The sequence below is a fragment of the Lissotriton helveticus genome, chromosome 2_1, assembly GCF_964261635.1.
Source record: "Lissotriton helveticus chromosome 2_1, aLisHel1.1, whole genome shotgun sequence".
NCBI classification, from domain to species: Eukaryota; Metazoa; Chordata; class Amphibia; order Caudata; family Salamandridae; genus Lissotriton; species Lissotriton helveticus.
The window spans coordinates 1,742,084,135-1,742,096,850 of record NC_136059.1 but is presented as its reverse complement, the minus strand read 5'-3'; the positions used below and the strand labels follow the sequence as shown (position 1 = coordinate 1,742,096,850).

General features: G+C 46.4%; 1 protein-coding gene across 2 annotated transcripts in view; it reads right to left on the bottom strand.

The window, feature by feature from the left end:
• Positions 1-3,460: 3,460 nt before the first annotated feature.
• Positions 3,461-12,716, bottom strand: part of SVEP1 (sushi, von Willebrand factor type A, EGF and pentraxin domain containing 1) — a 1,097,507-nt gene continuing 1,088,251 nt past the window's right edge. For both annotated transcript variants that reach the window (XM_078676696.1, XM_078676697.1), the window contains one exon: positions 3,461-3,961. In XM_078676696.1, coding sequence (XP_078532822.1) covers positions 3,931-3,961 — 31 coding nt within the window. In that variant the 3' untranslated portion in view covers positions 3,461-3,930. The remainder of the gene's footprint in view (positions 3,962-12,716) is intronic.

The window sequence follows — 12,716 nt, the reverse complement described above, 5'->3', positions numbered from 1 at the left end:
CTCCCCGACTCCCCCACCCCTACCTCCCCTTCCCAACCCCATCCCCCACCTGCAATCAGACCTTTGTGGACAGCCTTTAGCTCTCCAGAATGAACAAGCCTGATTCATCGCCCCCCCAACGACAACAACACCCCCCCACCCTGCTCCCTGCTCTGTAGGTTGACAACTACCCACGACCCCAATTAGCAGAGTGCCTTTCGCCCAACCCCGGCTGGGAGTGAGGAAGCCACCCCCTCCCGAGAAACTTCTTTAGGGAACGTGCACCTGCCCTAACTCCAGCCGGCACACCGGCACCGCCCCATGGCAGTATAGTCTCCTCAGTTTCGGAGTACCCCCGGCATAACAGCGAGGCCACTGATCCTCTGGGCAGATGTATAAATCGTCCCTGCACCAAAAAATCCTAAAGAGCACAGAAAATTATACATTACAGTTCAGCAGGGATCGGCTTCAAAGGTCAGTCCTCAGCGTGCAGCCGGGTTGTGGGAGGGGTCCCCCCTGGGACTAGCAGATCTGCAACGCCATGAACGTTGGCTCCGTGTGTCCCCTTTTAATCTGTCCGCCGCAGACCCAGGGGAGGTCGCCCGGTTCTCCCTCCACGATCCTTGCTCCCGCTGTGTTTGGTCGGCCGGGGCCGAGGCATACAGCCATGCTTGGACTTCCGCTGGGGACGTGAAGACCCAGGATTTGCCTCCATCAATGACCTTAAGCTTGGCGGGGAAGAACATCATATATTTTATTCCTCTTACTCGGAGAGCAGTCTTGACTCCCAGAAAGGAACGTCTTTCCTGCTGGACGTGCAATGTGAAGTTCGGAAAAAATCGGAGCGTAGCCCCTTCATACAGTAAATCCCCCCGTTGCCTTGCCGCCTGGAGGATGGCGTCCCGGTCTCTATAATTCAGTATTTTAGCAATGATTGTCCTGGGTGGCGCCCCCGGTTTGGGCTTGGGGACCAGAGCACGGTGAGCCCGTTCGACCGTGAAAAATTTTGACAGCCTTTTCGGCTGCAGGTGCTGAAGGATAAGGTCCTCTAGGAAGAGTTCCATGCTGTGCCCCTCCGTTTCTTCCGGCACACCCACCACGCGGATGTTGCTCCTCCGAGCCCTCCCTTCCTGATCGTCGAGGCGGAGGGCCATCTGGCGATGCTGGTGCACAAGGTCATTGATCCGACCTTCGAGTCGCTTCTCCGCTGCCTGCAGTGTTTGACGTCCGCTGCGTTGGCTTTAGACCTCTCCGTGGTTTTACCTAGGTCTGTCCTTAGTAGATTGACTTCAAGGGAGATTTTGTCCATTTTAGACTCCAGGTTAGGGCCCAGGGTCTGAATGGCGGCCATTATGGAGGTGAGGGACGGCTCACTATGGCCCGTCTGATCATCAGTAGTCGCACCTGGCTGACCTTGGTTCATTGGTACAGCATATTTGTGCAGCTTATTGGTCTGGGTGTTGGCTCCTCCTTTTGGCCTCATGGTGCAACAGTCGGCTCTCCTGTATTTCGCCCAGCTGACCAAGTGCAAATGGAGGATCCCTCGCGGGCTGCGTGGGGTACAGGCGCGAAAGTTCTCAGTTCGCCAGTTGCTAACTCCTCCTCAGCCAGTAGAGCCCAACCAGATGCTCCAAGTCGCACCCGCGGCCACAATGCCCCATCCTGCAGGCCCAACCGGCAAAGCCACCGTCCGTCGCGTTTCGGGTCACCTCGCCGTGCCCCTCTCCTGTTCAGCTCCTATAGCTGTGGCCCTGCACCACATGGATTCGCCCCCAGGTCCCAACAGCCAGGCAACCAGTGCAAACTCAGCAGTAGAGTCCCTCAGGCCCCGGCAGCCGTCCCGCCCTGCATCTCTGACCTGTTTTTGTCCAGCACCCCATAGGGCTCGCCCCTCCTCTCTTCCTGACGAGTATTAAAATGTCCAGGGCCCACAGCGCAAGGCGCCTCTATGTGGGGAGCAAGGCCCCAAGGGCTCTTCGGGCCTCTGACCTGTAGATACTGCGTCGAGGTCTTTACCAGCTGTGCAGGCTCATTCCCTCGTCTAGGGCTGCGCCCCGATCCCGGGCCTCCGGGTTGCACAGCTCCGCTATGTCACCACCTAAAAGTCGCGGTCAAATTGGCGCCACCGGCTCCCGTGCTTTTCGGGGGTTCCGTCACGCCTCTCTGCACTCCGGAATTAGGGCCCCCAGGAGGTGTGGCGAGCCACAGCCGATGGGTCCCCTCGTCCGCCAGTTCCCAGCGCAATCAGCTCCTCCGCTCACAATCCTTATAACCAGGCCGCAGGCCGCAAGCCGGGACCTCGGGTGAGCCGGCGCCCGGCCCAGGGGCTCCAGGCGACACCGCCCACCCAGCCGTGAACGTGGAGAGGCCGCCACTCCGGCCCCACGCGGCCCCCGGCTCCGCCGCCGGCAGCGATCGGGAGCACTCCACGGGAGGTTATGGGGGCGCAGATGAGAAAGCGCCCCGGTGAGGATTATAGCCGGATATTCGATGGGGCATTGTCAGCTCCGACGGAGCCCGGGATTTAGGCGGCCATTGCTGTCGGTGCCTGGCCACGCCTGAAACATGTTGGTTTTTAATTGAGCAGGCACACAGCAAGGAATAAAGATATCAGAGCCAGTGTTGCTAAGCTCCTTTTTAATGGTAGGTATACCACATTTCTAAGGTAGAATTTGGTAACCTTGGAGGGTCACTAACACAGAACATACTTATTGGTTGCTTTGTCTTGTTTGTTCTGCACTGTTATTTTTGTGTTCACAGTTGGCAGTTGCTGATGATGAGAACCTGAGGAGACAGACGAGTACCAGTCTGTGATTTCCTCCCATGGTGTTACTCCCGTGAGGCACTGCCAACTTTTCCTACACTTTTTTCTTGTTTCTCTTGCATTATTTCCCTTTCATCTTGATATTGTTCTACCATATAATAGGGTGTTATAGTTACCACAACACCATATGTTTTTAAATATTAAAAATAGTGATTCAAATCACTTCTGAAGCGGTAGCGAAAATTAATCCACCGTGGGCGATACTCTTAAATATGATGGTGGACATGTGTCCCCATACATAATAGGGGCAGGTCTTGTGTTGATGTATAGGTGTTGAGTGGGGGGCGACCTGTTTTCTACCCCTTTTTTTCCCCCAGTGGCTCCTGTGTGTTCATGGGGCAGGAGAACTACCAATTTATGTCAGTGCTCCCATCTCTCCAAACTTAAAACAAGGCCTAGACTTTTCAGCTTTTAAGGCTTCCTGCTTACTTTAAAAATAAAAGCATTTCTTACTGGTATACCCAAATGGAGATCTGACAGCAGGCATCATGCAAATATCAGTGATCATTGATGTTCCTCTTTCACATCAAAAGCCACAGTTTGTTGTAGCTTAACAAGAATGAACAATCAAAAGTAGACTTTTAAGAACTACCACCCATTGAAGTGATAACTAATACATTGGCAGCAGCAGGAGGAACATGCTTTACATTAAATATATATAATATGAAAATACTGATGATTTATTAAAATTGAAAACATGATACGAAAATATATCACACAATAAAACCAGAATGTTTTAAAGTTCATGTGCTAATGGAGTTCCTTTGTCATCCGTTTGTATTTTATCTACTTCCATTTGTTTTTAGGACAATCAGTTTATAAGAGTTGCAGGGATTGTTACATCTTTCTGAAGCTTTTAGTTTCAATAAAAAAGGTTCACTGTGCAACAAGAATGGAGACGTATATGTACAATTGAATTTCTCAAACACAAATGTATCAGAAGAGATTTACATTTGATTGCAAATAACAAAGGAGCTTTGAAGCAAATGAATAAAAACACCAGTGTAACACAACAAAATCTAAAAACGCTGCTGCAATCTTCTGCTTGTGTTATGATGTGTCGTTGAAGGCCCCAGTCTACTGTTTAAGGGTTCAATGTTTTCTTTAGCAATCACAAGTTTTTTCATCTAAAAGGGATAAAAACCGGGCTTCCTTTTTCTGAAATAGGAAAACAAACACGGGAGTAAATAAATAAAATACATATATTATAATATAAACCACATTTAACTTTTCTTTGGTCATAAAAGAGTAGACAACATTATGAAACGTTTCGAAACATTATACTTTGACTTTCTGCAGTCATGCCTATGAAGTTAACTTTCACTTTTGTTATGTAAAAGCATGTTTGCGGTGTCATGGCAACACCAAATGCTCTTATAGTGAATACATAAAATATTAGTTTCCTGTGCTTGGCAGTAAAGGAGAACTCTAGAATGAATGACCCATATTCAAAAAGTCATGTCAGATCCATGTAGAAAGGTGACACTTCAAATGGTTACATCTGTTTGTTCATGTGTACACCGTATACATTATTCACAAAGTTTTCTCATTCATTCAGACATAATCAATAACTTGCACATGATCGCCCAATCATCCATCCCTCCATCCAATTGATAACTAAACTGCACACTCAAAAAAATGTCATGCCGCTGTACCAGAAAGCAGCTGCACCTAAAACCGAAACTTTTCCTGAAGAGAGAATGACTGATTTTAGCTTTTGCCTGCACAGCACTTGCACTGTGCTTCTGAAATCTATTGTAATCAATATAAATCTTAAAAGGGACTTACATCCCACCCCCTTGCTTTTCATTGGTTCCTGTGCATGCCACTTACTATTCCTCCATTTATCTTGGCTGTAGCCCACTATTTCCTGTTGTTCCTCATGTGTTTGCTCTGATCAATCTCCTGAGGCCCAAGTACTGTTTTCATCCGCTTTTGGGGAAAGTTTTTATTTGTTTTGCAGAGTTTCACTCTCCCTTGTTCTTATTATCTTTAGCCAATGTCTCTAGTGTAGCAGAGCCACATAGCTCACTTTTAACACACCCACTACTACATATGCTGAGATCTTCCCTTTTAGTCTGTAAAACTGGATGTTTTACTGACTACAAATCCAATCAGCCCCTGGCTTCAAGCATTTGAAGCGTGCTTGTGGGAAAACAATGGCTAATTTTCGTTATTCTATCAATTACTCATTTCCTAAAGTACGACACCTTGCAACAGTATAACAATTCTCTCTTTGTTACGCATACATTGGGGAGATGGGTTGTTAGATTTGGCAGTCTCTAGTTGCCACAGGTATGTACTTGTGAAAAGTAGGGACCCTTGCCTCTAGTCAGGGTAAGGGGGTACTCCTAAAATAACCCCTGCTCACCCACTTGGTAGCTTGGCACGAGCAGACAGGCTTATCTCAGAGGCAGTGACTAAAGCATTTGTGAACACATACAGTAATCCAGTGACAACACTACAGATGGACACCACACCAGGTTTATATTAAAAATAAGGATTCTTTATATAGATTTAACACAAGACCATAAACAAAAAAAATTCACAATACTATACTTAAAATGGTAGTTTTAGCTTAGTTCTCTTTAGTTCTTAAAATGCGACACTTTGAGTCAATGTACCTTACGATGTGTCACGCTTCCACAATGAAAGTGTTGCAACGATGGAAATGCAGCAAAGATTCGGTGCAAAGAAATAAAGACGTCAAGTTCTTCCTGATGCGGCTAGCTTCTCTGATGTTGCGAGAAGTGTCGGCTCGATGCGTCAGCTGCAGCGGCGACACCCTTGTTCAGTGATGCGACGACAGCTGCTTTTGGCGGCGGCACTCTTCTCCGACAATGCGAGATGCTTCCGCTTGAAGCAACAACTGCAGCGGTGACACCCTTGTTCAGTGATGGGACGACAACAGCTCCGACGGCGGCACGCTTCTCCGTGGATGCGAGGCGCTTCTTGTGATGCAGTGCAATGTGACAGCTACAGCGGCGACATCCTTACTCAGAGATGCGACGGCAGAGGCGGCGACAGCGACACGCTTCTTCCTCGGTGCCAGATGCTTCTCTTGAGGCGGTGCAATGCGTCAGCTACAGCGGCGACATCCACGATGCAACGGCAGCGGCTGCGACGGCGAGACGCTTCTTCGGGTTTGCAGGACGTTTCTTGAGATGCGGTGCAATGCGTCAGCTACAGTGGCAACATCCACGATGCGACGGCAGCGGCTGCGACGGTGACACGCTTCTGCCTCTTGAGTCGCGCTTTCAGCTCCTTGCGACACACAGTCCCTCAGAAGGCCCAAAACAGCAGCAGGCACTTCCAAAGAACTCTGGGGAACTGGGAGTTGAAGTCTGTTGTCCCTGAGACTTCAGCAGGAGGCAAGCTCTTTCCTCAAGCCCTTGGAGATCCTTCACAAGTTGAATAAAGTGCACGCCAGGCAACCACTGCAGGCCAATCCCCCTAGCAGCACTACAGCTTGGGGATAGTCTCTCCTCAGTTTCTTCAGGTTCCCCTCCTCATCAAAGGTTTCTTCTTGTTGTCCAAAAGTGATCTAATTCTTGGGATGAGGGTCCCAATACTTATACCCCAAAATCCGTTGTCCTCTGAGGGCAGAGAGGCCCTTGCCTAGTCCAAATCAGTTCTGGTGCACTCTGTTTGTAGGACTCCTTCTTTCCTTTCGCAGTGCAGGGCAGAAACATCAGACGCCCCACAGGAGATGTAGCTAGCATTGTGGAGAAAAGGCACAGTCCTATTCAGGTCCCAGGTGAAACTCCTCCCTCCCGTCTAGATGCAGATCTCTCTGTTCACCACTGGGATGACTCATCCTGTCTCCTGGAATCCCCCAGCCCTGTCACTCAAACTCCAGACAAGGAATACACAACCTAGCAGAGGCAGGCTTGGGTAGTTAGACAAAATACCTACTTTCTAAAAGTGGTATTTTCAAACACAGAATGTTAAAACCAACTTCACTAAAAGATGTATTTTATCATTCTGAGTTCAGGCACACTAAACTCGAATTTCTACCATGTTCCCTGAGTCAGTTAGGATTATAAAATGTAATAATCTTACTGCCCATTGTGGCCTATGGAGAACAGGTAGCCTTGCAATAGTGAAAAACGATAATGGCTGTAATTCTCCATTAGGACATGCCACAAAGACCGAGGGAATGTACTACCTTATACTTACAATGCACCCTGCCCTTGGGCCTACCATAGGGGTGTCTGATATGAAGAAAAGTGAAGGTTTAGGGACTGGTAAGTGGGTGCACATGCCCAGTCAGCATGGAAATACCAGACAGAACACAGGCTCTGCAATGGCAGACCTGAGGCACACTTTTACAGGCTGCTTCTGTGAGTGGCACAACCAGTGCTGCAAGCCCACTAGCAGCATTTGGATTACCAGCCCTGGGCACTCCTGGTGCTCGGTACTAAGGTCTGACAGGTAAACCAAACCAGCCAATCATGGAATCACTAATCCATACATTGATTTAGAATGGGGAGAGCATATGCACTTTAGTACTGATCAGCAGTGGAAAAGTGCCCAGAGTTATAAAACCATCAAAAACAGGTCAGACAAAATACAGGAGGAAGGCAAAAAGTTCACGGATGACCCTGCAAAAAGTGCCAAGTCCCACATGGGTACACACTTCTCACTAAAACATGTCACACTGTACCAAAGACCATGCTGAGAACCTGTGCATGCGTAGTGAAATGAAGAGCAGATGCTTTGAAGCATGTGACATGCAAAATGTCTCCTAGAACCTAGTAAGGGAGTAGGTAGTACATGGGCTTTGAATGATGGTGAGTGGTGCAGACTTCGTGGGTTGCTCACCTTAGCAAGAAATACAGAGCAGTCAGCACTCCCCAACCTTGGGATCTGGGCAGGAACGTACAATTGAATGCGTGTGGTGACTTATGGCTGGAAAACTTAAACTCTACCCAGGGCTTTGCCCTGGATGTAAACTAAGAAGCTCTGATGAGTTGGGCCATGTTGTTTCGTTTCTCCACCTCTTTACCGGGTCTGGTGGCACAGTGGACTAATGTGTCTACAGGAGGTGCCTGTGTTTGACCTCGTGGTCACAGGTTCAAATCCCAGTGGGTCCACTCAGCCTTTCATCCATCTGAGGTTGATAAAATGAGTACCATTGAGTTGGGTAACAATAAACATCTGTTATTCAGCGCCAAGATACCCGTAGTGGTGAACATGCGCTTTATAAATACACATGTTGTGTTATGTTTTGGGAGTATGTTACTTCTGGGCAGTGTGATGAAGGGTAATGCTTGCAGGGTCCTGGACCCTTCTCAATATGGGTTCCAATCAGAGCACAGCATGGAGACAGCCTTGGTTGCTGTGACAGATTCCATAAGATGTTCATAGGATGTTAATAGTTCCTCCATTCTTGTGCTTTTACACCTGTCTGCATCTTTCAACACTGTGCCGCATGATAAGCTGCTGAATAGGCTAAATGAGAAGGGGCTTTGGGACTGCCTTCTTGAAGAATAGATCTCAAGTCTTCGCTTTGGGTGACTTTAAGTCTCAAACCATGATGATTTATAAAGGTGTACCCCAGTGATCATGTTTGAACCCCACCTTGTTCAATACATATGTGGCCTCTCTTGCCAAACTTATTGAATCCTATGGCTTTGAAATTCTGTCTTATGCTAACAACACGCAGCTGGTCATTTCCTTCTATAACAATGTGAATAAAGTGAAAGAACGCTTCTCCTATGGGATGAAAGCGATGGCAGAGTGGATGTCTGAGAACTGTCTTCAGTTGAAAAGAAGTAGATAATGTCCTTTGGGAAAGCCCAACAAATATGGACTCCTGACTGGTGGCCATCAGAATTAGGGAACGCGCATACCCCCAGTCAGTTTGAAAAAAAAACTGGGGTTTAGTTGGATCAAGCTCTTACAGTGAAAGAGCAGATCATGTCTATAACAGGCACCTGCTTTCACATGTTTCCCTTCCTTTCCTTCGCTTGCGGCCAGGAAAACTCTGCTACGGGCTCTTGTTGTTATCAGGTTTAATTACAGTAATGCTCATCTGACTTCCGCCAATGAGACTTACTTTCTAAGGTTCAGGTCATTCAAAAAACAGCTGCAGTATATCTGTAATTTGCCATCCTCATCGGCATCTTCCCTCTTTTAAGAACATTACATTGGCTACCAGTCGGACTAAGAATTACATTCAAGATTTGTAGCCTTACCAATAAAACTTTGGTTTCGAAAGGACCAAGCTACCCACAGCAGAAGCTTAAACGCTATCTTCTTACTAGGAGTCTAAGATCAAGGGATAAAGAACTACTTACCATTACCCGCATCTGACGCTTAAGGTGTGGAGGCAGATTATTTTCTTATTTAGCCCCTACCTATTGGAATCGTTTGCCCTCTATACTAGCGGCTGCACTGACTACACCAAATTCAAAAAATTACCAAAGACTTACGTATTCTAATTTTGCCATTTGGTCTGTCTGCTTGTGTTTATCCGTAGTGCTCAGATACCCCTTGGGGTGATTCATGCACAATATTAAGTTAAAGTAACATAACATAACATAACGGAGAAGAGGTGATCTGTTGCTTGGGTCATCATGAGCACCTTCCAGGGTCATTCGCTAGAGTACAGCGGAATTTTCATAGACTGATAGAACAGGGAGAACCTAGAGGCCAAAGCCTACTTCCTCTCTCACTGCCATAAGAGTGAGTTTTAGGGCCCAAACGCAAACCATTTTTCCCCTCCCTGCCAGTTGAGGAAAGTGAACTTTACACTTGAGGGCTCACTGATCACCGAAAACCTAATAGCAGCTATCGAGTTTGATTTTAGTTCCCCTCAAAAGGCAGCTTTTATCACCAAGGCTTGTTATTACATTCCCACTAGTTTGGATATTTATTTTGTGTGAGGATGATAAATAGGGTGAGTGTGCAGCGCTTTTACAGCTGACATTCCTTGTACTGCATATTTATTGAGTTGTAACATAATTCCTTTACAATGATAAATATACTCTTTTTTACATACTTTACTATGGTGACATTTGTGAGATACCTCTGCTATGTCTTTAGGAATGCGTGTCCTATTTTTATTTCCGCAGTTTCCATATATAACGCAAGTCCTGCATTTAGCACGCTTCCCATGTTTTGAAATTGGAGATTCCTTCCAAGTGTTGATTCTTCTACTGAGGTTAAGGTTGGTTTTTCCATGCAGTGTTTTTTTCAGTGGACTTGCCATTTTGCCATTATAGCGCGCCTATTTATCGATCAGTGGTCAACCACGTGTTGCCACTGGGGGCTGCCTTACGTGCACTATACTATTTATGCAATACTCTTTGATTTATTGTACATATCCTAACTACACAACTTTGTTGCCTGTCATTTTATTTTTACTCAAGCAAAGATAGAGGGGAATATTAGCAAATTAGGCAGGAAACTGCAGCTAAAACGACGATAATGGCCATGTTAATATGCGTTATAGAATTCCAATAGAAGCCCAGGTTAGATGTGGAGGACATCTAACCTGGGATTCTATTGGAATTCTATAACCGATATCAGCATGCCCATTCTCGCTATTTTAGCGGCAGTTTCCTGCCGCTAAAACGGCAATACTTTTAACGAGGTTCTTGCTAATATGCCCCATGGTTTCATAAATGCATTTTCTGTTGTTGCCCTTTACATACTATATTGCTTTTATTTTTTGCGTTGATTTACTTCCTTAGCAATTAATCATAGGAGCATTCATTTTATGGGACGTTGCCTTTTCACCTGCAGTGTTTTATTCACCCGCGCTTTGCACATTATGACTCTTTGGTCTTTCATGTTGTTTGACATGTGTTGTGACTATCACCATGAATGTTCATTTTGTGACACTTTGCATTTCTAACAGCATGACATATTTTATGCATCATAATCATTGCTGGACTAGTCTGCCCGATTTTAATAGGGACATTCATATGCCACAAAGAACGTAAGTCAAGGTTTAGTGCCTTTCACTCAGTGAGGATGAACTTGGGAGCTCTTATGATCATGTGTTCACCAATAATATAACAGTGCTGCCAATTCTCTCTTCACTGCACTTCTCCATCTCGCATCCCATCACTTTAAAAATTCTGCACTCTGCACCTGCACTGCAAAACATAAATTGTGCATAACAAGTGTAATGGGAATTATGAGAAACTTATGAGATTACGTCAGCGCCTATACCTGGCAACAATCTCTACTGCAGTGTTCTGTATCTATTATATTGGATTGGTGTCACTACAACGCATGCTTTTACCACGCATGCCTTTACAACGCGGTTTTTACCACGCAGTCCATTACAACGCATAATGCCTTTAGGCGCTGGATAGTGAATTATTTAATTTACTATTCCAACTCCAGTCCCCGTGGATAGCAGGGAAGGTGTTGGATAGTATATTAAATACATTCCCTATCCTAGAGCGCCCCCCAGCGCATTGCGTTGTAATGGTTTGCGTGGGAAAAGTTGCGATGTAATGGTAGTGCGTTGTAAAAAATTCGTTGTAACCGTGCTACACCATTATATTTCTTCTTAGCTCAAAATGACCGCCCAGACTGTCACACCCAGGCTTGCTGCCTGGGCACCCCTAGTCTATCAAGGCTGTTCCTCAGATGAGCAGAGCTGCAATTGAAAATAATGTACTAAGGCTCCATGAGCTGAGCACTGCTGTTGGTGTATATTGATGGCTTCCTCACCTGCTTGTAATCATGTGGTTGTGCACCAAGGCTGGCTGGAGCTGTGCAACTGAAGTCTTTACAAAGGGCGTACCTGCAACTGCATGTTTTGATTGTACCACAATGCAGGGAATGCAGGATTGCTGAAAATCATGATATATATTATTTTTTTACGGCTCACAGCGCCTGTTTGATGCCATAGGACACATTTTTTTTCGTCTGCCCATTTCCTTTCTCTTTGATTATTTACTTGCTCGCTGACCATTCCTTTCTTTATCCTTAAATCCTTACCTATCTTTCTGCTTCCTTCCTCAGTGCCTCCTTCTCTCATGCTTTCCTTTGTTGAATTTCTCATTATGTATTCCTTTCTCTCCTCGTAACATAGGGGTAGATTTATGTTAACTGGCGCATCCCCAGGGATGCGCCAGTTAATGTGCGCCACAGCTCCGCCACCCATGGTGCGCCGCATTTACAATGCGGCGCACCATGGTGCAAGGCAGTGAAGATGCGTGACGCATCTCTCGGCGTACGGGCGGCGCATTGCAGGAGTCATGTCGCAAGTGCGACATGACTCCTACAATGCATGGTGTGTCACCCTTACGCCTGCTTCAAGCAGGCGTAAGGAATTGACGTAGAAAGTGACTGAGTGAAATCTCATAGATTTCACTCAGCCACTTTTAGGAGGCGTTCCTGCGCAGGAACGCCCCCCCTGCGCAGGAACGCCTCCTTATGGCGCAGGGGTTTCCAACGTGACGCATCTCCTAGATGCGTCACGTTGTAAATAGAGCGCATTGATTGCGCCGCCGTTGCGTCACATTACGTGACGCAATTGCGGCGCAAAGAGGCGCAAGGGCCTCATAAATCTGCCCCATAGTGCCTTCTTTGTCTATATCTTTTGTACCACACACACACTCTATTTACTATTTTTTCCACTTGTTTATCTCTGTCTTACCTCTTTCCCTCTCTCCCCAGTCCTTCCTCGTAACACACACTCACTTTCCATCAGTCGCACCTCCTCACCTCTGCATTCTCTCTATTGTCCCTGTGCTTATCGCTTATTCTTCTACAGTTTCTCACAGAGAGTAAGGCATTATTATTTTCATTACATCTATCAGTGAGCATGCACGCCTTTTCCATGTCAAACCTGTACCTTCTGGTATTCAGGTACCCTGATTCACATATTAGTTTACCATATCAGTTTTACACCTGCTCACCAAGCTAAAACTTACAACAGAAAAAA